The sequence below is a fragment of the Diadema antillarum genome, unplaced genomic scaffold (genome assembly GCF_040938485.1).
Source record: "Diadema antillarum isolate AM-2024a unplaced genomic scaffold, OU_Dant_1.0 seq00000459_RagTag, whole genome shotgun sequence".
Lineage (NCBI taxonomy): Eukaryota > Metazoa > Echinodermata > Echinoidea > Diadematoida > Diadematidae > Diadema > Diadema antillarum.
This window is the reverse complement of record NW_027271430.1, coordinates 515,361-543,270: the sequence shown is the minus strand read 5'-3', so window position 1 is coordinate 543,270 and position 27,910 is coordinate 515,361. Positions and strand designations below refer to the sequence as shown.

At 39.2% G+C, this 27,910-nt stretch overlaps 1 protein-coding gene across 1 annotated transcript in view; it reads left to right on the top strand.

The window, feature by feature from the left end:
• LOC139732995 (uncharacterized) overlaps positions 1-27,910 on the top strand; it is a 119,158-nt gene that overhangs the window by 69,638 nt on the left and 21,610 nt on the right. Inside the window, exon 4 of the mRNA XM_071643834.1 lies at positions 18,838-18,981. Within this exon, the coding sequence (XP_071499935.1) occupies positions 18,838-18,981 (144 nt within the window). The remainder of the gene's footprint in view (positions 1-18,837; positions 18,982-27,910) is intronic.

The following is a 27,910-nucleotide window of genomic DNA, read 5'->3' as shown; positions in this document are numbered from 1 at the left end:
AAAAAATGGCCTTAAAGCCATAATCGACCATGGAAAAGCAAAAAGCGCACTGGAGATCATCAGTTCAATGTTGGACCACTGATGCAGAGAATAATTCTGTCAAGCTTTCCCTTGCTTCTCCATGGAAATCAATATCCGAGAAGTTCGGATGCGAGTTCCTCCTTGGGGTTGGGTTATCCACTCGCCTCGAGGGGATCCCTCGTGTTTCCCTTGGAGTTGCAAAGTGATGAGTTGATCCCTTCTCAAGCCAGCGTGGTAGAGGAGGAGGAGAAGGCAACGTCATCGTACGCTAGATTCTATCCTCCAGAACGTTAGCTCCCTCTCACCTCTAAACCCTCCCCCCCCCCCCATCGCCAGTTTCCCTTCTCCTCCTCGTCCATGGCGTCTTATCCCTCTGATTCATCTCTGAGTAGAGATTCCTGCCTCTTTAAAGCTGCATTCACCTTTTAGAAATCAAGGATTGAATATGTGTTTGCACCATTTCTTTACAATAATCTATTAGCTTGTATGCCTGCTTATGTTCATTGATGTTTATTTAGCTATGTTTCAATAGTGTCAACTAAACTTAACTGGTATTTACTATTTATTCAAATCTGATTCATGCTTCCCATTCAAAGATACCACAGGATATCATCAGTCTACACAGTCACTGATACATCCTAAATTTTGCCCAACATGGCAACAGTTGATACATGCGCAATGTGCATGGTGACTTTTAAAACTATGGCATATTTGCCTTGTGTATCATTTCACTTATATGTTATCAAGTCGTACTGCTGAAAATGTACCAAAAAAACCCCCAACAATCAGGGAAAGGCTAGTATATATTGTACATAGACGGCTTGTTAACATTACTGAATGATTTTGTTCAAGTTTGTAGTGTCTTTTTTAGAATAAATATACATGCATACACTTACATATCCTTTTTTTTTTTAATCAGCTCATTGCATTGTGTATGACGTATGATTAGAAGAAAATCATACATACTGGGAGTGTTGAATGATGGTAATAATTTGATGAATATTCCCAAGGCCCAATTGGATACCTGTACATTCCATGGGTGTTGCCATGAATTACCGTAAATGCATAGTCCTTGTAAACTCATGAAAAGAAAGTGGTTATGACATGACTTCCTCGCTCCATTATGCAGAATATGTGCATGTTTGTCAGACTATGCACCAGCTTGTTGCCCACCAGAAATGATGAATTCAAACCGTATTTTTCATCTGCACAGTTTCAGTATTGTTTGATTGATCAGTGATCAATAATGGCAGAGTTCCGACAGACTCAAAATCATAAGCATTGCACGGTTTCCACCTTTTGAGCGCCATACATCGTATCACGTCAAGTACTCATTCGTCTTGAAGTCCAATCTGTTCCTTTAATTGAGAGGCGCATTCTTCGGGAGCCGTAATCTGTTGCCGTGTTGAGCAATGATGTTTATATTATTAGTGAGTCATTTCATGCTGGACTAGCCAGTCTTTCAGTGTGTCATCAGAGACTTGACTTTTTTTCTTTTTTTTTGGGGGGGGGGTAGGAAGTAATGGTGGAGGAAGCTACCTCATTCCCACCCCCCCCCCCCAAAAAAAAAAAGCAGTACATGATTACCATTTGATCCGCCTCTGCATCTTTATTACCATTCCTCGTATTGAAACAGATCGCTGGCTTCTACAGCAACTGAATGCTTCGCTCGCTTTGCTTTAAAGGTAGAACGTCTCTTTTGCGGAGCATCAGATTGATGGCAAACACGCATTGGTGCATTGCAGCGTGCTATGACTCAATGGGTTGTATGCATAAAAGTCTAGCAAATTGCTTGTGGTATCCTTTTGCTTGAATCTGTTTGCATTAAAAAAAACAAGCATTTGTGTAGAAATGTGTGCATAAAATGGACCTTTTGCTTGTTCTTGCTGACATTGACAATTTGCTTATGATTTTCCGTGCTCTGTAATACAAGCTTGAGCTTTTGCTTAACTGGGACATTTGCTTTCAAGCATCATTTTCGTATTCATAAAAGAAAGGCCAAAGTTGTGCAAGAGTGGTGTAATTCTACAAGAAATTTCTCCTATGATGTATAAGAGACTCCGACATAGCAACAAGTAATATGTATGCAAACTGGATTCCAGCAACTGAATTTCATTTAAGAAGAGGGGGTTAATGAAATAGCTCGTCTCTATGTTCCAAGGAATGAAATGTCCATAGATTTGAATACATTAAATGAAAATGGTCTATTGCTTGTGCAGAGCATGCAAACTGTAAGCACAAGCAAAAGGTTATGCATTTATATGGATTTAAGCTAGGTCTTTTGCTTGACAAGGTTGTGCTTGAAGCAATTGCTTGCAAGCAATAATTGCTACATTTTATGCATATGGCCCCTTATTGATTTTTTCTTGACAAGTGGACGATGCTTCTCCTTTCTCATGATGAGTGTTATTGTTTGTGTTTTTTTTTGGGGGGGGATGGGAATATGTAATTTGATATGTCATTGTCAAATGTGAAGTATGTTGTGTTTGATATCTGATGTGTTCTATCATGAAAACATGCTTCAGTCCAGCATTGGTCTTTTCATTGAATATTCAAGATTATTTGAAGAGTCCTCAATAGAGAATTTGCTGCCTATAGATAGTCAAAGAATTTTTCTTTTTCTTTTAAACAGGAAGCAGAAATGTGAGCATTTTCTGAATATGTGTAATGATGCCAAAAAAAAAAATGGAAGAAAAATCAGATATAGCTCTATCTGCACAACTTTGGTAACATAGTATTGATATCATTTGGAGGGGAAAAAAATAATTTCAAAAGGGTCAGTAAATGAGGCTGTGAGAAAGTTCAATTGCACAAAAAGGAAAACAGTGTACCAGGTTTGACTCAGATTCGACAAAATCAAGGTATCACTTTAATTCTTTCTTATGTAGTGTTTGGATGATTAAGTTACTGAGTTCATTCACTTCATTCTGCACACATCATGATATTCCACTGTTTCATATTTGCAAATGTAAGGATTCCAATTCATTCTCATGGTGTTGAAACAAAAGATGTATGCTTTAGGTCAGGAGCAGTCAAAGAAAATTTATGATATTGCACGCAATACCTGTGTGAAGTGTTGAGTGAAGTGATGGGGTGGGGGAAGTTAACAGGGCATTCAGACGCAAAAAAATCTATACTAGAACGGTATAGCTATACCAAAACGGATAGCTATATGATGAATTCATACGTCTGAACGCTGACTAACGAAATGACGTATAACGAAATGATGTATAGCGAAACGACGGTCAGAGCATCGTTTTGAACTGGAACTCGATAATGAATCAGCATTCCATATGCGTCTAAACGTATGGTGACTATAGAACGGTATAACGGGGGGGGGGGGGGGGGGGCTTAATGGGAACGCACACGAAAGGTGACCCCACAGCTGTCACTCATGACTCTATCAGCATGCGCAGTGGGAAACTGCACATCTACACGACGTTTCCCAGAATGGTCGGAATAAGTGTCTGAACGGTCTGTCGGCTATACGTTGATTCTTTATACGTCGTTTCGTTATCGAGTTTTGTTATAAATGGCATGCGTCTGAATAGGGGGTAAGTGAAGATTGTTCAGAATACAGAGCTCTGCCAAGTTTCCCTGATTATACAGGAAGCTTCCGAAATTGTAACCGACTGTTTCTGTGAGTTCTGACACACAAATGCGAAAAGCCTTCCAGATTTAGGAATTATTTACACCCACTGAGAATCTTCCTGATTTTGATGTATGAACATTGGCAGCCCTGCTTAGGATGTAGGAAAAGAGGAAATAAAGTCTTTGACTTTGGGAAGAGGGGTGGGAGGGAGAGAGAGCATTCCAAATCCAGGAGCTCATCGGGTTTAACAAATCGAAGATAGGAAACCCATCAAATATGCGCTCAAACAGGGGAGAAGGCCTCCCTGTTTCAATTGAATGGCAGAGCTGTCTGGCGGTAATCATCACTTTACGCATTCAGAATCACGACCACCCCCTCCAAGGATTCAAATCAAATAGGCAGCCAAAGATAGGAGGAGGAGGAGGAGGAGAAACTAGCTTATGGCCCTATTCACATTTAAAAGTTGACATGCACTTTTCATTAGCCATCAGCAGGACTGTTCCACCGGACTCCTCCTTTGGTGCCCCAAGCTCAATGCCTTTGATAATCTGCTCGACCTTGTTGCTGTGGTTTCGCAGGCTAGAAGTGGTCAAAGAAAGCATGTGCCTTCATATTTGGCATAGGAGTGATGCAAAAACACAAACGTACATCCCGAGCCCTGGATTACAGAGAGTTATAACTGAATTTTACCTGTTAGATAAACTTTTGATCATCATCAATTTTAAAATTGATTGTAGATCTGTCTGTTTCAGTACTCAACAATCTTTCAGCAGTAGAAGGCATCTTCTGTCATTTCATCTTCACAGTCTTGTTACAACCCTCCTAAAAAACAACAACAACAGCAACAACTAAGCATTGATGATAAAAAGTTATTCTCAAAAAGCATTTACTATATGTTGTTCTGTACTAGACAAAACTGACAGGAAAAAAGAAATTGTATTATCTTTGTTTTTAGAATGTTGCCCCCCAGGCACTGTTTTCTTCTGAAGATGACATGCATGTGTAGAAATAGAGGATACCCTGTGTCGTGTGATAGTGAAACAGTTACAATATTCTCATCAGATAATTCAATGTATCTTTGCCTGTGCTAAGACTATGCTTTTTTGAAAAAGTGTGAATTGGGTGTAGATGGAGGTGATATGATGGAAGATACAAGCAGAGTAGGTAGTGTAGAAATTTGGGCCTAGGGAGTTCAGTCTGGCCTAATCTCACCCTCTGCCCTTTCCCTTTGCTCGTTACACATCTTCATGGTTGCCATGACGAGGGATGATAGAGGGTCCTCCAGGGGAGTATGCTCTCTCTCTCTCTCTCTCCTCTTGGAGTTTAATGGGGATGATTGGCAGGAACGTATCCCATGTCGTCTTTGAAAGTCTTTCGACTCTCATTCCTACTACACAAAGGAGGGATTTAGAAATGGAGGCATGCTCATTGTGGCATGAAATTATGACTCCGTGGTATAGAGCTGTCACAACAATCGATCGGTGGATAATCGTATAATCCATCTCATCTTCACTTTGGGAAAGGGTCAAACTGGAAGAGGTAAGAGTGGTCCTCCGTAGGTCATCATCACTCTCTGATGATGATGAGGGAGATACGGGAGTCCCGGTGAGATGACTCGAGCGGATGCCCCATTCACACTGCTTGCACCAGTCTGTTCACACCATGATGTTTGTGATGATCCATTTACCACCATTCTTTACTGCACGTTCTCTTAGTTTCGCTTAACATAATATTTCAACAAGATGCAACGAGAAAGTTGAAAATGAGAGAGGACACTGGTTTCCTTGAAAATGAAAGGAATTCAGTAAGCATGGAATGAGCTTTCACAATTCATTACCTAGATTAGCTCATCTGTCATTTGGTAATCCAGCTAATATGGGGCACTCCATCACAAATTGGCGCCGCGTAGACTGTTCTAAGTCATCTTCCATCCACCATTGATTTTTGCTGATGTCACTGACCTGCCGAAATGTACTATGTGCATCAAGTCATTGAGGGCTCATGATGGAAGAATGCTTCTGTCGTACCGCATCCTCCTTCTTCGGAGACCCTTGAACTAGTTTTCCAACATGGATGATGTGAATTAGGAATGGGGTCACTGAGATCGCCTGTGCTGTACCTCTTTAAATAATTGATTGGAATCTTGTCAAAGACGATGTCTCTCCCAGATGCTATTGACATCAATTCCTACTATTTCTTTCACATCCAGTAGAGTTAAAAATGAAATGCATGGATAATGGATACATGTATTTCCATGAGCAGAGCCTGAAGCAATTACTCGTACTGGCATGTCCACTGTAAGCTGGTTCAAAATGGTTCCATGCGTATGACTGAGGCAAATTCTGCCACACGATTATGTAACAACTTGTTGTAACAACTTGTCGTAACAACTTGTCTAAGCCTTGCCCAAGCTGGCAACAAGTGATATATACCATGTGTGTGCCTTAAAAAAGGATTTAGGATAACATCAAAAGGCATGTTATATATAAACAGTGACTGTAAGTGATTGTAGTGGAGAAGAAACATCCTAACTCATTCAGGTATGCACCTATGCCACGTTGATCAATACACCTACAAACTGTAGAATTACTGTAAAACATGATGTATTTGCGGCATGAAATTTTCGCGAATTGGAGCCAACGGCCTTTTTCGCGGCATGAAATTTTCGCAAATTGTCACTGGCACTCAATGCATATATAGCATAGACAAGAACTTTCGTATGCATTTTAATTTCATGAATCTTGGCACTCGCAAAATCAAAATGCACGCGAACATTCCTCGTTTTACAATATCCGTACTCTCCTCCTCGTTTGTTTCATCACCCACCTCCTCCATCCTTTCACGAATTAGGAGGATCGAGCATCAACCCCAGTCTTTCAGTCGTTGAGTCAGAAAAGCTCATCTACCCCAGCTCTTGATGTCAAAGCAGCGGGAGAGTGATCTTGATGCGTTATCAAATAGACGCTACACAGTGAGCGAAGAGAGAATTGACAGACCTCTTCTCGCGCGAACCATTTTTCCCTCCGAATATTCAACGTTGTAGAGTGTTTTTGTGGTTGAGGAATTCGAATTAATCGCAGTCATTTGTTCAGCCAACACTATACTGTGAATAATGTATTCCTGGTTTTCATTCAAATTTGTGTGACCTTTAATCACATGGGGTATTTGTGCATATGTTTGTAGGTATGAGTGTATGTGTGTGTGTGTGTGTGTGTGTGTGTGTGTGTGTGTGTGTGTGTGTGTGTGTGTGTGTGTGTGTGTACCTATCAATTTGATTATTGTAGTATGGATGATAATAGCTTGGTTGCAGGTTGGTGTTTATGAAGGACATGTCTTAAATTGCAGACTCCCATACTGTGAATGCTTATACCAGACATTGATTACATCGATGTCGTGAAGACCTTGAGTTCACTATAGTTGAATTGGAGTGGGGAAGGAGATAATAGCCTCTAATGTTTTTTTTTTTTAATTTCCAGCTGTAGCTACCCTTATCCCATATTGCCCCAGTGTACATAGTAATAAAGGGAAGATGTATGAAGTATCGGATTGAAAATATGGTGAAACACATACCAGACACAAAAAACATGTCTCATAAATTAAGAAATACATTTTGCTGGTAATACACTGGACCATAACTTAATGTGAAAAGAAACCAATGCCCAAAGATAAATGTGGATCAAGTGAAAGCAGCAATGTTAGTAGAACACATCAGTGAGAGTATTAGGGAAATCAGACAATCGATTCAAAAGTTATGAATTCTTTAAAGTTTCATTGCCATCACTGCTGGATAAGAAGACCACTACTGTTCATGATGTCATTATGGACAACAAAGAAAATATAAGGAAAATTCCACAAAATCTAATTTTTCATTACAAATAAACCATCCCTCTACTTGACACTGACACATGTTAAGGGTAATATTATTCCTGTTGCTTCCAGAAAGAGGCAAGTCAAGTGCTCTTTTATTATGCTAGAAAAGTGAAAATGTATTGAATTTCCTCCACATTTTTTCCACTAATAACATCACGAAGTATAGTTGTCTCCTTGTCCACTGAAAAATGGTACCAAAACTTTAAAGATGTCTGATTTTTTCATCAATATTCTGATTTTCCTCAAACTTGTACTCATGTGTTCTACTCGTATTGCTGCTTTCACTCAATTTACACATTTATATTTGGTTTTTGGTTTCCTTTGATATTAACTGGAGTAGGAGAATTTTGAAAATTTGTAAATGATGGTGAATGTCCATATGTGTTAAGATATTCCCCATGTCTTGCCCTATTCTACTGTTCTTTGTCATAGCAATCTGTGGATGAGGAATCTTTCTCTTTAAAGGACAAGTTCACCTTCATAAACATAAGGATTGAGAGAATGTAGCAATATTAGTAGAACACATCATTGAAAGTTTGAGGAAAATCAGACAATCCGTTCAAAAGTTATGGTTTTTTGAAGTTTTCATGCAGTACCCGCTGGATGAGAAGACTACTGCAGTGTATGAATAACTTAGATGTCACATGCGTACAACAATATAAGGAAAATATAAAGAGAATTTCACAAAATTCCATCTTTTGAAAAAAAGTACACATTCCCCTGACTCGTTACCGATACATGTTATGGGTAATATTATTCCCCCTGCCCTTAGAAAGAGGCAAGTCAATTGCTCTTTTATTATGCAAAAAAAGTGAAAATATGTTGAATTTTCTTTTATATTTTCTTTATACTGTTGTACGCATATGACTCACAAGCTGTAGTAGTCTCCTCATCCAGCGGTTCCAACACAAAAATTAAAAAAATTCATAACTTTTGCATCGATTGTCCAATTTTCCTCAAACTTTCACTGATGTGTTCTACTAATATTGTTGCATTTTCTCAATCCTTATGTTTATGAAGGTGAACTTGTCCTTTAATTAAGGGTAGAAGTACTCTCTGTATGTCATGGAGAGGTCAGTTAATAGAAGACATAATAGCAATCCAAACTGATCAATAATTTCTTGCTCGCAGCTGGCACTGTGTGAGTGGGAAGAGATGTCTGTGTGAGCGCTTTATACCAATCATACACACGCCTTGTGCAGAGAAATATGTTTCAGTGCATCTCTTTCAACTGCTACTTAAAGATTTCAATTTTTATTGGGATGGAGGGGGGGGGGGGAGATGTAAAATACTAGAATTTGTTTGAGATGGTGAATGACAGCTGAAAATTAGTTACACTGAGTGGCTTTCAAGTGCTTCTCACAATCCTCCCTACTCCCAGCAGTGCTGCACCTAGAGGTGCCGGAGGAGGAGGAGGAGGAGAAGAGGAGGAGTTGCCATGGTAACGGATGGAAGGGGGGCATCGTTTGGAGACGGGAGGTGACCTCATACAGGGTGAATCATCGCAGTATTGATCTGGGATGATGCTGTCGCCATGATTGGCAGGCGACATCGGCCGAGCCAAACCGCAGCAAGCGCATGCAGTCGCCTCAATTGAAACTGTAGATGGGGGGTAGTTTGTCGCGTCTCAATGCGTAGGATCGTCTATGACTATTTACGTTTACGTAGCAGCCCATCTGGCAGACGGTTTAACCCTTTGAGTGCTTTGAATGCTGATTGGCACAGAACACCCCATAGTTATGCACACACTGTCCATCATCCCTGGCACAGAAGGGGTTAATCCATGTCTTCACCTGTGCATGAAAGAATCATGACAAAATCTAATACTTCCCAGTTTTGCAGTTGAGAAAAAAAAAACCCGAGCAAACAAAACAGCAACTGCAGAGTGTCTTTAAGGGCTTTTTACACTTGTAAAATTTTGCTTAGTCCCGGACCAACGGTGGGGCTAAGGGGGGGGGGGGGGGGGGGCCTTAGCCCCACCGTTGGTACGGGACTATCCTTAAGGGCTTTTTACACTTGTAAATTTTTGCTTAGCCTCGGACCAACGGTGGGGCTAAGGGGGGGCCTTAGCCCCACCGTTGGTACGGGACTATCCTTAGCCCACTTTCTGTTTACACTTGTTTTTGCCAAAGTGGGCTAGCCCCACCGATAGTACGGTACTATCTGGCCCTGCAAAATAGCAGGGGTTAGCACCGCAATTGCGGTGCCAAGCAAGTGAGTGTAAACAGAACGAAAAAATAATCCTGGGCTAAGCGACGGAGACGAAGTCCGACCCTCACTGACCAATCAGAAACGAGGTAATCAAGTGCTGCCGGTGCGTGCGTGTACGTGTACAATACACAGCGTAATTATGAATATTCATGTGGTTTGGAAAGTCCGGGGCTAAGAAATACGAGTGTAAAAAGGTCAGTTTTCTCCTTAGCCCCGGACAAGAGATAGTACGGGACTAATTGGCGAGTGTAAAAAGCTGAAAAAATTGGTACGGGACTAACGATAGTCCTGGGTCAGAGAAAGTCCGGGGTTAAGAAACACAAGTGTAAAAAGCCCTTTAGTTTCCTTCTATCATCCATTGAATGCATGTATCTTTTGGTTACTGTGCAACTGAAATATGTGATCTCACCATTTCACCAGTCTTTTGTGATTAAAAAAAAAGAAAAGAAAAGAAGAGAATCATTCTGATCGAGAGTGAGCCAGTTTTTGTCTGACCCTGGATGAAATCCTGCTTTCCTGGAGGGGAAAATATTTGTGTCACTCTGCCCCAATTCCAGTGACAGCTATGATGTCTTGAAGTCTCTTGTTTTTAATTGCAGCGACTTTTGATGTCCTGTCGATTTAGGAGATGTTGAGTCTGTCAGTATCCATTTAGATTCAAAGGGGAAATTAATTCTGGGAATGAAATGTGCATCCCCAAACAGTTTGTTTTCATTGAAATTAGATATGGTTATTGTTGTTTTTTACACCATGGAATTATATGTAAAATGAAACTCCCAAATATGTCCAGGGGTAATTGAGAAGTTAAAAATATGATCAATTTGTGAAAGTGAATAGTTTCTCTTTCTATCTTAAGTCAACTTAACTGTTTTCTTGGAAACATTTCATCATTTAGTTTTTGCTTGGGATTGTATTCTTTCAAGATGTTTTTTTTTTTTCTCTCTTCTTTTTCTGTTGGAGATCATATCTGTTTTGATGGTACAGAACTTGACCATCGTGGTAGAATTGCCCAGGGCCGAACTGGCGCTCTCAGTCAACATGATAATCAATTATAAGACAAATTGGAAAGGGAAATTCAATGCCCTAATTAGTTTCTCAGGTGAAGAGAAGAGAAATTAGGTGTAAGTGGAGAAGTGTTTAGTCATGCCTGTGAGGGCCGTTTCTCCTTCCTTTTTTTTCCCAAATGTTTTTCGTTTCTAAGGTCTGCTTTTTCTTTTCTGATGTCTCTCCAAAATTGGCATGTTTTGTGAAATTATCATTTGGCCAGCCAGTATTTGGATATTTTGTTTGTCATCTAAATTTTCCGGCTGATTGTGTGCTAGTGTTTATTTTTAAACCACTTAAAAATGTATATTCATTCAAACTTGCAATAACAAGATAGAGAATATATATCACATACTAATCTTTCTTTGTTTTGTTGTTGTTTTTGCAAAGAATAGTGGTGAAATGGTTGTACTGTAGATGAAAAAAATTGAGTAGATTTTGTCACAAGGTACATATATAGCATAGAGAATGCAATCAAAGGGTCTTTAGAATTAAAAGTCCAGTATACTTATCAAATATTCATTAGTTTACATTTTTGTTCTTCATTTTATTACTCTCTGTCTCTTTCTCTCCCAATTAAAGAATAAATATGATATTTGATACCATCTTGATTTCAAATCCTGGTCACCAATGGACATCTGACAAACCAAAACGGTTGCCAAGTAACCATGCCTCTCTCTATCCACTCAGAGGAGACTTCATCTGTGATTCCACAAGGGTCATTGCAGGTCATTGACCCTTCCTTTGACATATGATCTCATCAACTCTCATGCTCCTGGTCATTTGTGGGACATGTTCTTTCTGTCTAATTCTTCAGCCCTTAAACTCTGTGCTCTGTCTTACCAATATTAAATTTTATAATAATATCAGGGCCCTGTTTTATGAAGAGTTAAAATTGACCATAAAGTTGATTTCTATGGTAAGTCTGTGGCAGGCTGTGTGTTCGGGAAATTTAAAATTGATTTTATCTTTTGATAAAATAGGACCCTGATGTGAAGATTGTCAAAGATATCAGGAATTATGTTTTATTCTGGGTCTGGATACTGTGGTCTTTAAAAAATGATAGAACCTTTCTTCCCTTCACAAAAGACTTGCAGAGTTGCCAAGTCCCCATATTATGCAGGAGACTCGTTGAAAAATTATCACTAGCTGCTGTCACACTGGCAAAACTTTCAGAAGTTTAAATTCAAATTCTCAAGGTTTGTCTAGTCTGAACGCATACAGCTGAAACTTTGCAAAGTTTGTCACGTGACCAGTCCAGTTCCTGTTTGTGGTGCGCGCTTTCTTCTTTGTTTCGCGCTTTCTTCTTTGTTTCGCATGCATAGCAGTGACCCAAACTTTGAGAACTTATCTAGAACTTTAACTGCAAGAAGGTTTAATGGTGTGAAGTGAAGTGTGAGTGGATGAGCAAAGTTTGCAAAGAGTTCTCAAAGTTAAAGGGATCGTATAGTTTTGGTTGAGACCTAATTTCAGGTTTCTAACATTTTTAGGTGAGATAATGAGAGACCTTTTATGAAATATGAAAGAGCATGTGATTCCACGAGGAATTCAATGTTTATTTGATGAAAATTGGTTTCGAAATGGCTGAGATATCCAAAAAAGAGCGATTCTAATAAAGTGTGGGACCCACACTTTATTACGATCGCTTTGTTTTACTTTGTTTTTGGATGTTTCAGTCATTCCAAACCTGATTTTCATCAAATAAACTTTGGATTCCTCTTAAAATGGTATGCTCTGTACTATATCATAAGTGTTTTCTTGGTACCTCACAAAAAGTTAAAAGCCCAATTCTCATCTCCACCAATACTGTATTATCCCTTTAAACTTCAGGAAGTTTCACCAGTGTGATCACTGCTAGAGTGTTCATGACAAAAACAAAACAAAAAAAATCTACAGCTGTGTAAGCCTCCTTGATAGTTGGAATTAGCAAAGCCAACTCAGATGCATAACACAGATCTATATCTCTTCCTGATTGATTTTTTTTTTACTCTTCTTAAAGGGATCGTACAGTTGTGGTTGAGACCTAATTTCAGGTTTCTAACATTTTTAGGTGAGATAATGAGAAATCTCATATGAAAAATGAAAGAGCATGCAATTTTATGAGGAATTCAATGTTTATTTGATAAAAATTGGTTTTGAAATGGCTGAGATATCCAAAAAAGAATCATTCTAATAAAGTGTGGGACCCACACTTTGTAACGATCGCTTTGTTTTACTTTGTTTTTGGATGTTTCAGTCATTCCAAACCTGATTTTCATCAAATAAACTTTGGATTCCTCTTAAAATGGTATGCTCTGTACTATATCATAAGTGTTTTCTTGGTACCTCACAAAAAGTTAAAAGCCCAATTCTCATCTCCACCAATACTGTATCATCCCTTTAAAGGAGAAGTCCGGACGATTTTGAAAAAAATTAACCAAAATCTACATAAATAAAGGACCATAATGACTAAGTTTCATTGAAAAAGACCCTCCCAACTCGCCACAATCGATTTTTTAGCATCACTAATTTTGAATCGTAACCGTTCGATTTCTGTACGCCGGCGAGAAAGATCACGTGACAGCGTGACGTTTCATCCTCACATTGCTTTTTGCTTGGAGCGTCAGCTGGCTCGGGGGAGCCCTGCTTGAGCAACGGTGATACGGGCCAAGCAAGCGGTAGTAGCGTACCGCTCAACAGTCTCTGACCACACAGCGGATGCACACGGCATGATCTATTGCTTCATTAAAAAAATGCCGATGTGTCAAGTGTTAGGGTGTTGTCAATACTTCAACTTTACCAGTAAGTCTTCAAATTGAAGAAATATTTCGATTTTAAATTGATATCTATCCACGATACTACCTTTACATGATCCTGAATGCTACAACACGCAGCCCGATTACGCTGTGTGTATTGGGCTGCTGGTCGTAGTTACCGGCGTGGCGCGGCGGCGGTACCAAGCTGGCGCTGGCGTTTCTTCCTCGGTTCAAGTTACATGTATACTGTCGTATTTTATCACCGTCAGACACACTTTTCAACAGTCTCGGACAACAAAAGAGGCAATAATTCTGACATTGACAGACTGATTTCAGATTGTTCACACTCAGAAGTCGAAAAAACGATCGCGGATTGTGATAGCACTTGGCAGCAGCAGACGTAAATGTATGCCTGCACAGCCCGACAATAGCTAATGAATTGTAAGTGATGGGGTGGACACTAATAAGTACGGCAGTATTATAATACATACATATTTCAATTTAAACGAAAATGTTATAGCATTGCAACTATTTTACATTAATCTTTGAAGATTTTATATAGATATATAACGAAGATTATTTGAATAAAGGAATACAGCGTTTGGCAACAGCACTCCTAAATCGGTGTACGGTCTCCTGCAGTAGCACCGACAAGGCACACCTATGCAGGCATGCAGATACCGCCCGCAGTCAGCAGTGCAATGGGAGATCGATGCGTAGCTGGGCTTCGCTCGCGGTGCTCTCAGCTGAGGAAACTGCGCCCGATACGTCACGCGCAATGCATCCTGGGACAGATAGTACGAAGGGCAGCTCGCGACGGATTCGAACATGAAGAATTACCTTATTTAAAAAAAAAAATCATAGTAAATGTATCTGATGGTCTTTTCTCGTCGGGAAAAGGGTAATAGGTTCATGAAATATTGTTCTTTACACACGAAACGGCTGATAATCGTCCGGACTTCCCCTTTAAACTTCAGGAAGTTTCACCAGTGTGATCACTGCTAGAGTGTTAATGACAAAAACAAAACAAAAAAAATCTACGGCTGTGTAAGCCTCCTTGATAGTTGGAATTAGCAAAGCCAACTCAGATGCATAACACAGATATCTACATCTATATCTCTTCCTGATTGATTTTTTTGACTCTTCTTAAAGGGATCGTACAGTTCTGGTTGAGACCTAATTTCAGGTTTCTAACATTTTTAGGTGAGATAATGAGAAATCTCATATGAAATATGAAAGAGCATGCAATTTTATGAGGAATTCAATGTTTATTTGATAAAAATTGGTTTTGAAATGGCTGAGATATCCAAAAAAGAATCATTCTAATAAAGTGTGGGACCCACACTTTGTAACGATCGCTTTGTTTTACTTTGTTTTTGGATGTTTCAGTTATTCCAAACCCGATTTTCATCAAATAAACTTTGAATTCCTCTTAAAATGGTATGCTCTGTGCTATATCGTAAGTGTTTTCTTGGTATCTTGCAAAAATTCGAAAGCCTATTTCTCATCTCAACCAAAACTGTACTATCCCTTTAAGTTTGACATCGTCAGCTAAAAACCAGAAGAGTGCTATCATGTTCTAAGATATGAGTCTAAAGAAAAACTAAATCAACTTTCATGAAATATAAAGCTTATTTTAATCAAAAGTGGATAGATTTATAAGCATCATATTGTTCATTCCAAATATTGGATAAAAGAGCACCCTTGTGGTTTTGATTTTTATAATTTTACTGAAAATGAAAATTATTCAAAATTGACACCATAATGTAGAGGATATTGAGCTCTACAACATGATACATGTACCAATAATTCAATACCCCCCAAAACTGATAATGTCCTTTTGGTTGTAGGCCGACGATGTGTGAATGTTGGTAGCCCCAAGATTGGTCTATGATCTAAAAACACTGTGATCCCAATGATGATGTTGATGTTGACATATTTGCAGGTTATATTTGGGATGTAGAGCTTGAGGAAATATAGTGTGCCGTAATTCTGTGCGTGTTTTGATGATGCCAGTAGGGTTCACATGTTTTTCGGGTCCCATATATTTCGTCAGTTCACTATTTCTGTGCTGGCATTTGTTATTCCCCATTGTGATCGGACATGTATGCTTTAGGGTTCTGATGTCCACTTGAATTGAATTTTGGATTCAAAATGTTTTTGTGTTACCCTTTTAAAAGAAGCATTGAATGTTTGTAAGTAAGCAAGTATGGGATCCACGTCTATGAGTCCCAGGACTAGGAAGGACTAGGCGAATGCCTTGCCTATAGGGGCACAATTGCTGAAGCCAAGAGACTCAAACCAGACATTTGTTTGTCACATGTATCTAGGGAAATAAGTGTCAGTCACAACTTTAATGAGGAATGATAAGAGATAGTGCAGTTCATCCTTTCATCTTTGTACACTTGTTTTTCACACAGAAATTAATTTGCAGTGTTGCCTCCCTTCCTATGCAGTCATTTAAATGAAAACCTACAGCTCTATTTTTTTTTAAAATCTCCAAGCATATTTCTGCAACTAGTATGCCAAATCTGGATATATTTTTCATGCTAAACATCCTATATTGGTCTCAATAAACCTTGATTGACATGTTACACTTGAAATGCCATTCTGTGAATCACAGGAGAAATGTTAAAAGTGTTGCAGTGTTCCTTTAATGTGCACTCTGGAGTCAAAATATCAGATTGCGAGCATTAAGTAGCTCCAGGGATATTTGATAGTCCCAGACAAATTTTACACCGATTAGTCCGAACAAAAAAATCGGCCTGGCTGCTAGTAGGTGCGCAAATAGCAAAAATGAAATTTTGCCTTTAACGTGTGACTCTAATATCTGTGACTGTGGCGCTGATAGCATCCCATTTAGGGGGCTCGGGTGCGATGCTTGCTACCTGGGACAAATATTGATTGACCTGATTCCGAGGCAAAACATGTGACTCGGGTTTCGCAGGGCGTCCCGAAGACGGGCGTGATTAATTCGCAGGTAGCACGGAGTCGTTCCATTATGGGGGAAACCTGTTGAAGAGGCAGGTTTCTGGGCTACATTTTTTGTCCCCCCCCCCCTCCGATTTTTCTTCTCATTTTTGTGACGGCGTCGGGAGCAAGTGTGCAGTGGAGCAATCCCCCGTTTGATCCCCTCCCGATACCGACACAATAGGATGTGCGCCTCTTTGGAGGTTCCGAGTACATGGAGAGATAAACATTAGGGGCTTCGAACGATTGACAGTATCTGCTGTCAAGCCTACAAAGGATTTTTTTTCTTTTTTTTTTCTTTTATCAGCTTTAACATTGGATAACTTGTAACCAGGATTGATAAAGGGGTGATGATGTTTATCAAGTGTTCTGTTTCTTTAGAGTTCTATCTGCAGATTTTCTGGAGATGGTCTTCCTGTGCTGATTACAAGAAAGAAATTCATGATGAAGTTGATGAAAAAAAAAAGATCTAGGAATGGTCAAGGAAATTATGATAATTGTCAGCATGTGTTACTTCTTTGTGGGGAAAAACAATATGAGCAGGTACAAAGGAATCATCCCAAACTATGATGCGTGAAATTCAGTTTAGTGTCTGTTTTATGTCACTGTGCACTAAGCTGTATTGTGATGTTGTAGAGGTGGTAACCTGTAGTAAAAATTGCACCTGCCTAAGACAGTTTTGGATCATATACAAGATAAAGGTATCTACCAGTTTGTTGATGGGAAGTAGTGTAAAGTAGTTTTGAGTAGGAAATTTCATTGTGAGCTGACAGAGTGATTTTGGAATCTTTATCCTGTTGAATCCAAGATAATTTTCCCTGCAGAGATGTGACACTATCATAGCCAAACATTGAGATGCATTTATGTGACTGCTATGAGAGAATGAGTACTTCTTTGAGACTATCACCTGTGAGTGTTCACCACAAAGGGCTGCTTCTGTGGTTGTCTCTTCAAGAGTACTTTTCTCACATCTCCCAAAGAGGGCTGCACATGAACTGTTCTTCATCACGACAATTGTTTGTTTGTTTGTTTGTTTTTTTTTTTTAATTCCAAAAGTCTGTCCAGTGCTATGCCCCACCCACCAACCAGATGGGTTACTACTTAGGTGGAGAGTTGTACTGAAATTAATAATTTGGTGCTGGGGTGGGGGGGGGGGGGGGGATTGAGTGCAGGAGTAAAGACCAGACTGAATCACAGGTGCACCATGATGTCATACATTCTACCTCCATTCTTTTACCCCTCTGTAACATTTATGCTCCTGTTGCCATGGTTACCCAACTCAGAGATGAAGCTTCAATGATTTCCTGGCAGTCTTAGTTAACTTTCAAGCTCATAATTTGTCAGCACAGGCGAATGAATGTTTTTCATAAAATTCACCAGTAATGCAGTTGTGATTACTTTTGCTTAGATGAATAAGGATATATTCAAAGATACCATTTAAAGGGTTAGATGAAAAAGAGTTCATCATGGCTGCCAAGTGAAGGGTTATTCATTCTGTGTAATGATGATTAATCTCTAACAATTAGACATGTTTGTTTGTACCCATCCTGATGATTTGATGTCTTTGCTAATATGCAATTTACTGATTAAATAGGGGGACATTTAGAAATCAAAATGGAGAATGAATGTGCTATTTTTCTTATTCCTTTCAGTTTTTGGAATGAATGCTTGATGGATTAAATGGGAAAGAAAATTAATGATGCAAATAGTGAACATTTAGCCGAGTGGGGATTGTGTTATAGGGAGATATGACAGAGAAGTCTGTTGCATGTTCTGTGACAGTATTAGTAATCAGCACCCATGACACAAATGTCCCAAACTTTGATCTCAACCCCAGCTCACAAAAGCCACTTTGCAGACCGATGGGTGCCGACTTTCCACCCCAGTGAATCAATTGTCCCCCCCTCGCCCTTTGAAGAAATGCCCAAACACCGCTCCGACCACCGTCTGCTGAGCAAGAAAAATCACATCGGCGTAAAGAGGCATTGTTTTGCAGCAGAAAATAGACACAAAAGGTTAACATACCGAAGGAATATCTTTAGAGGGGCATCTTGGCAAGCTGTCGGGATATGTTCTCTCAAGATGAAGATTTTGGCATCCGTGCAGTTTTTTTTCCCCAAAAACTAAACTTGATTTCATGTTTTTCATGCTGTATGTTTTTTTCTTGTCTTGGAGTCAGTGCATTGTAGGTGCAGGTCTGATTCTGGTGACTGGGGTAATATTATAATCTCATTCCGGTGACTGGGTTAATATCATAGTGAGCTTAGCAGCATGGTAAAAACCAAACTGTATATGTATATGACTGGTTGAGACGAGTGAAGTTTTTGCTAAATGTTTCCAGACATAGCCCTTTTCTTTCACATGCAAATTTTCCTCTCATTTTGCCCCTCACAGCTGGAGGCAGAGAGCTCCCCTCCCCTGGACCGTCCCATTGTGACCCTGATGGGCCAGGATGCACACAAACTGATGCAGATTGTCAACCAGGTGGATGAGGCCTGGGCCAGCATCCAGCTTCCTCCCACGCTCAGTCCATCACCGGTAAGACGACGACGACGAGTCGGGACACTGCCCCGGCATCAATCAGTTGGTTTCTCGATGCATTTGAAATCATCTGTGATTGCCTTTACTCTGCTGTTTTGTAGTTTGTCATTCATTTATGCAAATTTATGCATGATTCTGTCTCTCAGTCCATTCCCCCGATGTTTAGGGGAGGAGACAGTCTGTATGATGATGCTCTGTGAATGCCAACTATACACAGCCCAGTCGCTGTCAAAACGCGACAGGGCTGTACCAGGATGGTGCAGAACGACAAAGTGAACACAAAGCGAATATGCCGGTCGCGTTGAGTTTTGATACTTGACATCATTTTTGTCACCTCAGACTCATTAAAGACAATCTTCATTAATTAGACTTCATGTCTATGTTATCGATATTGACATACACAATTTACAACTTTAAATAGCGAAAATGAAGATTGTATGCAGCGTGTGCGATTGGTACATCAGGAGTTCACGCTATCGGAGCTGCACTTTAGTACAGCTCCGATCACGTGAACTCCCGATTATTCAAAATGGCCATCAGTGAAAGACAATGTACTGTTCACACACTCTGCATATAATCTTCGTTTTCGCTAAGTTGTAAATTGTGCATGTCAATATCGATAACATAGACATGAAGTCCGATTAATGAAGATTGTCTTTCATGAGTTTTAGGTGACAAAAATGATGTCAAGTATCAAAACTCAACATGACTGGCATGTTCGGTTTATTTTTGCTTTGTTGTTGTGCACCATTCTGGTACGACCCTGTCACATTTTTACAGCGACTGGGTGGTGTATAGTTACGTGAATGCTATCACTACAATTGATAGGATGCTGGGATCCATTAGGTAGCACAAAAATCATGCTAGGCGACAGAAATGTTCACTTCAGAGATACACTACCTGATGCCACACATCACCTGTATGCATGCATTGATGCCATGCATGTGATGTGATATCTAAACCAAATAAAAGGATATATCAAGAGAAAGTGATCTCCATGAAACTGCCAGTGTAAAAAACCTGAGCGTGACAGATTTTTATTCTTTTTTTTTTGAAGGGGGGATAAGAAAAAATTGCTTCGACGTGTGATCATAACTGAGGGAAAAAAACTTCAGAAGGCAGTGGAGTGAAGGAAATGTAACTGTTGCCAATTTGCCTGGAGCCGCGGCATCGTTCTCTCGGGAAGCCAGCCAGCATGTGTCCTAACCACATCACAGTGTTGTGGCCATGTGTTGCGACTTCACCACAAAAGGGAATTCAGCTCCACAGCGTTTCACTGCTGTGGGTTTTTTTTTTTCTGCCCTTTTTTCTGTATTTCCTTCTCTTCTCTTCTTTCTTTCTCCTGGACATTGTTATTTTTTTTTTCCGATGTGGACCTAGAAATTGGGGTGATTGTCCGGGAACATTGTTGTAATCTCTTACCATTAGAGCCTCTTACAGAGATGAATTCCCTGCTAAATGTGGCTGCCATTGGGAATTGGGATGGCAATCATGAATTGGATACAACTGGCTCTTGAGGGCAGTATGAATTATCACAAAACCAGCCACTCATGTCTTGCTTTCACATGTACAGATAATGCTTAACTTAAACATGATTGTAATGATGCATCATGAGAATCTTGTTTGAAAGTTTTAGCATTCTTGCCATGTGAATGCAAACTGGAATCGCGGAGGGTGATTTTAATCATAATTCTAATTGTGTTTCAAATGATGGTCCATAGATGTTTTCCAGTCACGTTTCGCCAGAATAATGGAGTGAAAAAGTCATGTGAATGTGATTGACCTCCAATTGTGTTTTTGGGGGCGGAGCTTACAGTGACCTTTCAACCACTTCCGCAGAAAGACTGCGCTCCTCAAATGCTCACACTGCAGTCAAAGAGCATGCAACTTGTGGCTTAAAAGTCTGCGAAGCTTTCCTTTAACGTGTGAACAAACGATAATTCAAATTGTAATTGCCATAGTGTTTGTAATAAGGCATTCAAACTAAGCATTCTTGGTACATGTGAAAGCAAGGATAGATCGATTGACCAACCTTTCCCTCTCTTCTCTCTTTTCTGTCTCTGTCTCCGTCTTTCTTTCTTTTCATTCTCTCTCCGTCTTCTCTGCCCCTCCCCCTTCCACCCTGTTTTATCCATCCACTGGATTGTTTTTACCCTGTTTCGCCTGAGCTATGGTCACATGCATGATGCGATATGTAAAGTTTGGCATTTTGTATGATGGAGGGATAGCAGCAAAGCCACCCTCAAGTGATATATCATGATGTTTTCATTCGCCATCCCCGTGGAGACCAAGTAGGGCATTAGCTCCTCATATGTATATGGCACCACCAAGGGAGGGGGGGGGACATTTCAAAACTGTGTACATCAATTAAATGAATTTTAAAAAAAAATGAAAAGGTTATATGATTTGTGAAGAGTTGTGGTGTAACTATCTTTTGTCTGTGAATCATAATGCATGCTCTCTCTCTCTCCCCGCCCCCTCTCTCTCTATCTATCTATCTGTTTCATATGAATCGCTCAGTTTCCGTGCAACATGAAAATCGATAGTTCTTATATCCTCATGATCCCACTTCCGGTTCGGCTCAAAAGAGGTTTAAATGGCTTGTACAGGGCATCAGTTAATGTTCTGCGCAGAGCCTTTTCTAACTTAAGAAAGATTGCAACATTTACATTTGTAGTGTTTGCCCTTTCTCGTTTAAGCAAAACTTTGCAATTTTGCCACATTTGACCATTCTTTTTTTTGTTGTGTGTGTGTGTGTGTGTGTGTTGTGATTGAAAGTTAGGATGCAACAATGCAGTATACGAAGTTACAAGTTTTCTGCACACACACACACACACACATACACACACACACACACACACACACATATATATATATATATATATATATATATATATATATATATATATATACATATATATGGGCCGTGACGCGAGAAAAGGGCCCTTAGGGCATTATATACCGAAAATGAGTTTTCACCTCCAAATTGTAGAAGAAACTCTGACATATTTGGATATGCAAACCTATGTCTGAAATTCCACTCCTAAATGCTCCAGTTACGACATTCCAAACAGCATGTTTTGTCCAAATCCTGTCACTTTTTGATGCGTCTATGCATTTCCGCATAGTTACATTTGTAGCTAGTTGATCTTTTTTGCGCATATTGCTTTGTTAAACTTCCGCGCCGTTTTCTGGCGTTTGCGCGCACAGCGCTAAGAGCCCTTTTCTCGCGTCACGGCCCATATGTATATATATATATATATATATATATATTTATTTATTTATTTATTTATTTATTTATTTATTTATTTACTCTCAGTTTGAATAGCCCTTTCCTTCTCAAGAGACTCAGGGTATTTCAATTGGCAGTGCCAGAACTGATGCTAAAGTACATGTTATAGGCTGTCATATTAGCTTACTAGAAATGTGTTCTTTCAGAAAAGCAAGTAAACTTTTGTAAATGTTTAAGAAAACTTACATTGCCATTGGCTGTATTGGCAGCATGGCTTACTTTGTGCAAAAGGTGATTAAATCCATGTTTGATTCTGAACATGTTTTGACATACATCATTGCAATATTCAGATAAAACTTTCAGTCTCAATCTGAGAGGATTGTGATCCAAAGTGAACTCTAGTGTGGATGTAGACTGAGATGTGACTCTAACCCAGAACATTATTTCTTCGATGAAATTCACTGAAGAAGGTCAAGTGTCAAAATGTGATAAAGAAGAATGCCTGCAGCCCCTAATTCAGGTTTTTCTGGACAATGTTAAGATAGAAACAATAAAAATTTGGGCATGTGTTTACCTGCTTATAGCATTTCTGTAGATAATCACCCTAAAAGTATAATGCAAAATGCACCTCTTTGATCTTCCGTGCATTTTTAAAGACATATTTTAGTTGTTGGAAAATTGTCGTCAGTATTCATTCATTATAGAAATAGAGGTAATTAATGAGAATAATTTATTTTGATGCATTTTAAATATATATATATATATCTATCTATCTATATATATATATATATATATATATATATACATACGTGTGTGTGTGTGTGTGTGTGTGTGTGTGCCCATGGTATAATGTTGAGCTTCAACTATTTTTAAGAGCTTTCTTTGCATCTTTTTGCTTTTTATTGCTTTTTTATGCATTCTTGTAACTCCCCACCCTGTCTCATTGCCTACCCTTTAAAATACATCTGTGCGGTTTTCTAACCTTTTTTATTAGTATGTCTTACAATTAATCCAAGGCTAATGAGATTCATTAGGATCCTAATGCAAAAATTTGCACCGCAGACTTCTCAAATTTCAAGACCTCAATTATCAGTCTCTCATTGCTACTGATTATTTTCCCATCTGGAGAAAGTATGAATTTATAATCTCCCACGACATAGCACTTTTCCTGTGTGAAGTGTGAGGTATGCCAATTTCCAATTTTGTGTCTTAGACTTGGCAAGTGCTAACATACTTTATTACTTCCGCCAAGGGAGGAGGTTATGTTTTCAACGGTGTTTGTTTGTTTGTCTGTGTGCAAAATAACTCAAAAAGATGAGAACGGGTCTGGATGAAACTTACAGGAAAGTTTAAGAATGACACAAGGAACAGATGATTAAATTTTGTTAGTGATCTGGGAATTTTTGTGGATTTTATGAAGAATTTTCAATAGTTTGGCAGGTAGGGTCAATGAACTTGGGAGTTCAAGCTGTGCATTTTTTTGAGGTTTGCATACGCGCACTACAGTGCGTGCTCTAGTTTCTGCTAAGGCGAGGTGCACTGCGCAGCTGGAAGTTGATGACGTAACAAAAGGCTTCTATATTGGGGAATCGGGTGATTTTCAGCATGCATTTTTTTTTTGTAGTTTGATCATAATTTGGTCAAACTTGCACTCTTCTGTTTATCTCATTTTTTTTTTGTTATATGCAAAGAAACTTATCTTTATGATGGACTTCCCCTTTAAATCTAATGGTTTTGAGGAAATTTATATTTTAGTCGCAAGTCAGTATGCAGATCGGATGAGGAAAGATGATACTATCATTTCATAACTCTCTAATTGGATCTTACTTCAAAAATATATTCAAAATCAGATTACATCAATATTTCAGCAACTCCACTTTCCCCTTTAAAAAGGGGCATCAGTGTTGAATTATGACAGCTGTAGAATACCGTCATACCACTGACAAAATATCTTCATAGCAGTTTCCAATATGTCAAAGGAGGAAATTTACTGAAGATATGACTACTCTGGAGCTCTTTGACTAAGACTATTTGTAGTAACTACAACATGTGCAGGCCAATGGAGGACCTGGTACCAGTGACATCATCACTTTTGATTAGCGTGCATGCACATGACTAATTTCACTATTTCATTTTTTTTTAAAAGGTGAAAATGCTGACTTTCATGACCTTGGTTATATTTTTCAAGCTTTTCTGAATGTTTTACTCTTTTGTGTTTGCGTTTGAGCATGGAGTGGAATTTTGCTTTAAAGCCGCCTTTTTGAAGGAACGAATGCTTTGGGTTTTTTTCTCCCGGGGAAAAAAAAAAGAGAGAGACATCCTCGAGCCATCTGTTTGTCTCTTTCTGTCTTGCGCTCTGTTCGCGGCTCATTTAACATTGTAAGATTAGACGGCGAAGATGTAGGGAATCGATCGCAGCGAAGGTGGGATCAGCTTGGGGGTCCGTTTGTGTGTGAGGATTTTAACCAGCTGGGGTATAATGTGTGAAAGTGTGTGTGTGTGCATGAGTGGTTACACAAGTATTTGTAAATTTGTGTGAAAGAGAGCGGGAAAATGCAGAGTGGAACAGGATTTGTGCTTGGTACCATTTCTGTGAACGTGACTTTTGTGGGATGATTGGATTTTGTATCTGTGTAAAGCTTGCAGTGAACAAGGAAAGATTTGCCGTCAGTTTCCGATGGCCCGAACCTGGTGTGAAGTTTGCTTGGCTGGATCCTGAGCATTGTCTGTACATCTCAAATCGTCTGTATCATGCTTGGCTCATAATACCCACAATGCAGTACACACGCAGCCGAAGAATCGTATCGATGGGCGGAGGCTTTGGTTCATATTTTCGCAGACAAACAATTTTCTTCTAGCAGGCCTGCCTACCGTTGTGGTGTGGACAACATAATAAAGAAAATATAAAGAAAATTCAACATGCTTTCACTTTTCTAGCATAATGAAAGAGCGCTTGACTAACCGCTTTCAGAAAGCAGGCGGAATAATTTGCTACCCTTAACATATGTCAGTATCAAGTTGATGGAATGTGTGATTTTCATGAATAATGAATTTTTGTGGAATTCTCTTTATATTTTCTTTATATTGTTGTCCACACATGACATCATAAACTCTAGTAGTCTCCTTATCCAGTCATTACAACGCCAAAACCTTAAAAATTAATAACTTTTGCATCGATTGTCTGATTTTCTTCAAACTTTCACTGATGTGTTCTACTAGAGTTGCTGCTTTCACTCAATCCACATTGCTCTTTGGGTTTTGGTTTCCTTTAAATAAAGAAATTTGTAGAAATTTAATCTCTTGGCATGAATTTTACTGTCATATTTTATGGCTTCTTATGCAGGGACATCATTAGTGGGTAATCAAGGAGTTTCTTTTCCAACATTGGCAAAAGGAAGTAGTATGCTGCATTATCAAATAATCATGAAAGATATTGATCAAGATAAAATCATTAATACAGATATTTCTTGGATGCCTTTTTGCTTAAATTAATGATGAAAAATGCATGCATTGGCAAAGAAGATGTGTGATACATATGTATTTGTCTTTGTGCAATTGTACACGAGTATGTGTGTCTCTCTGCGAGAGTGCGAATGTGAACAAAGTTGATGAATTCAAAATTCTACCAGGATATGCCTGCCGCTCGCAAATCCTACAATAACAATACACATCTAGGGGCATTAATTCGATTGCCGGGTGAGGAACGGCGCGGAAGGAGAAGAAATTGTTGATGGAAATCGCACATTGTGAGTCATTCATTTTCAGACTTTGGGGGATATGTCTCGTAGGAAAACTGTATCTGGAGGCTTGAGCTGAGGCCCAGGGCATTCTGTACAAGAGTCTCTTGTTTTATATGTTTCTCTTGCTCGTTGGCTTCTGTGAGAGATAGAGAGGGAAAGATATATATATATATATATATATATATATAGAGAGAGAGAGAGAGAGAGAGAGAGAGGGAAAGAGTGTGGGAGGGGGGAAGATAGACAGAGAGAGATGAATATATGGAGGAAGAGATAGTGAAACGGTAGAAGATAATGAAAGTGCAGGGCTGGAGTTACACACCTCAAAGGGATGACTGCATACAACCTTGTATTATGCAGATCCAGAAAAATGGGGAACACATTACCACTCTAAATGTGGATTCACGATATCAGGGTTCGAAATTGGCGATGGTCCGATGGCCATTGGCCACCCAAAATCATGTCGGACTAGCTAAAAATCATAAAATTCGGAAGTAACTAGTCCGTCTGGCTAGCCAAAATATTGCTTCAGTGTCAAAATTGATTCTAAGTAGTCCGCCTAGCTAGTTAAAAAAAAAGTTAAGTGCGACCCCTGGATATATGTGTGTATAATTTGTTTGTATGTGTGTATGAATTTATGTAATTATGCATGTATGTGATTGTATGTGACCTTTTACCATGTTACTGTGACCAAGTTGCATACATTGAAGCCGGATAGACTGCGTAATCATCTCATTGGCCTGAAAATAACAAATTTGCAAAGTAAAGTAAGAAACTAGGGAAGCATTACAATTTTACTTCTTCTGGTCCTTGAATTCTACTTTTTTAGAGTCTTTAGGAAGTCTGTTATTATTATTTTTTATTTGCAGATTGTGTTGATGTAAATGCCAATTCTCCAGCAACCATTACTGTGCTCTAAACTGCTGTACTGATTTTTTAAAGCTGTATTTATTTTGAGACCTGCTTTCATGCTGTGCCAGTGTAGGATACAGCTAATAATTTACCAACTCAAATTTGATGAGCAATTTCAGCTGATGAACAATATTTCAAAAGGTATTCTGTCCTCTTCTATCGAAGAAAACTGCTACAGTAAAGATTGTTTGTGTGGCAGTGGTACGAAAAATACATAAACAAATTGCAATGCAAAACCAGGAAAATTATTCCCTGGGATATCTAAAATTAATTAAGGCAATTTGTAAACCACTGGAAAGCTTATAATCAGAATATTTTAGATTTGCAGTCTTTTATAAAGATAAGGCTACAGCCTGGAAGTAAAACAAAACCAAAACATAAGTGTGTGATTTATTTGGTTGGTAAACAATAATTGAGGTAAATTGTTTTCAAGGGAGCACATATTTTGCATGGTTGCCATGGTTACTAGAGCTCAAACTTTCTATCTTTATTTTTTATAATGGGAGGCATTGTAGCAATGTCTGATAGTGGAAAGAGAAGATTTTGCACCTGCAATCTTGTGTGCGCTTAGTTCTCACATCAGGTGACTGTGACGAACGGAACGGAACGGCCCACTTTGTTAATGTACTCACCGTGGGATAACCCAAATAGCAAGATAGCCACCCGTGGAGGGGAGATTATGACCTCACAGGTGTGTGGATTGGACCGGTCACTAGGGGTCAAGCACCCTGAGGGAGGAGCTTAGATGGCCAAACACCAGTGTTGCAAGCAGTTATGGCACTGCATACAGTAACTTCAGCTTCTGATTGAGGGAAGGTGCTTTTTCAATACAATTCAATTCAATTTCAGTTCAACTGTGCTTTTTTTCCACACAACAGATAGGTAGTACATTTTCAATAATCACATCATTAACAATTTGTAGGAAATACAGATCATAAAGTTTAAAGGTCCAGTTTACCCTACGAAACATGAACGAATGAATAGAAACACAATGCATATTTTGCGATGGCTCGTGTGTGCTATCCAATCATGTCCAAGTACC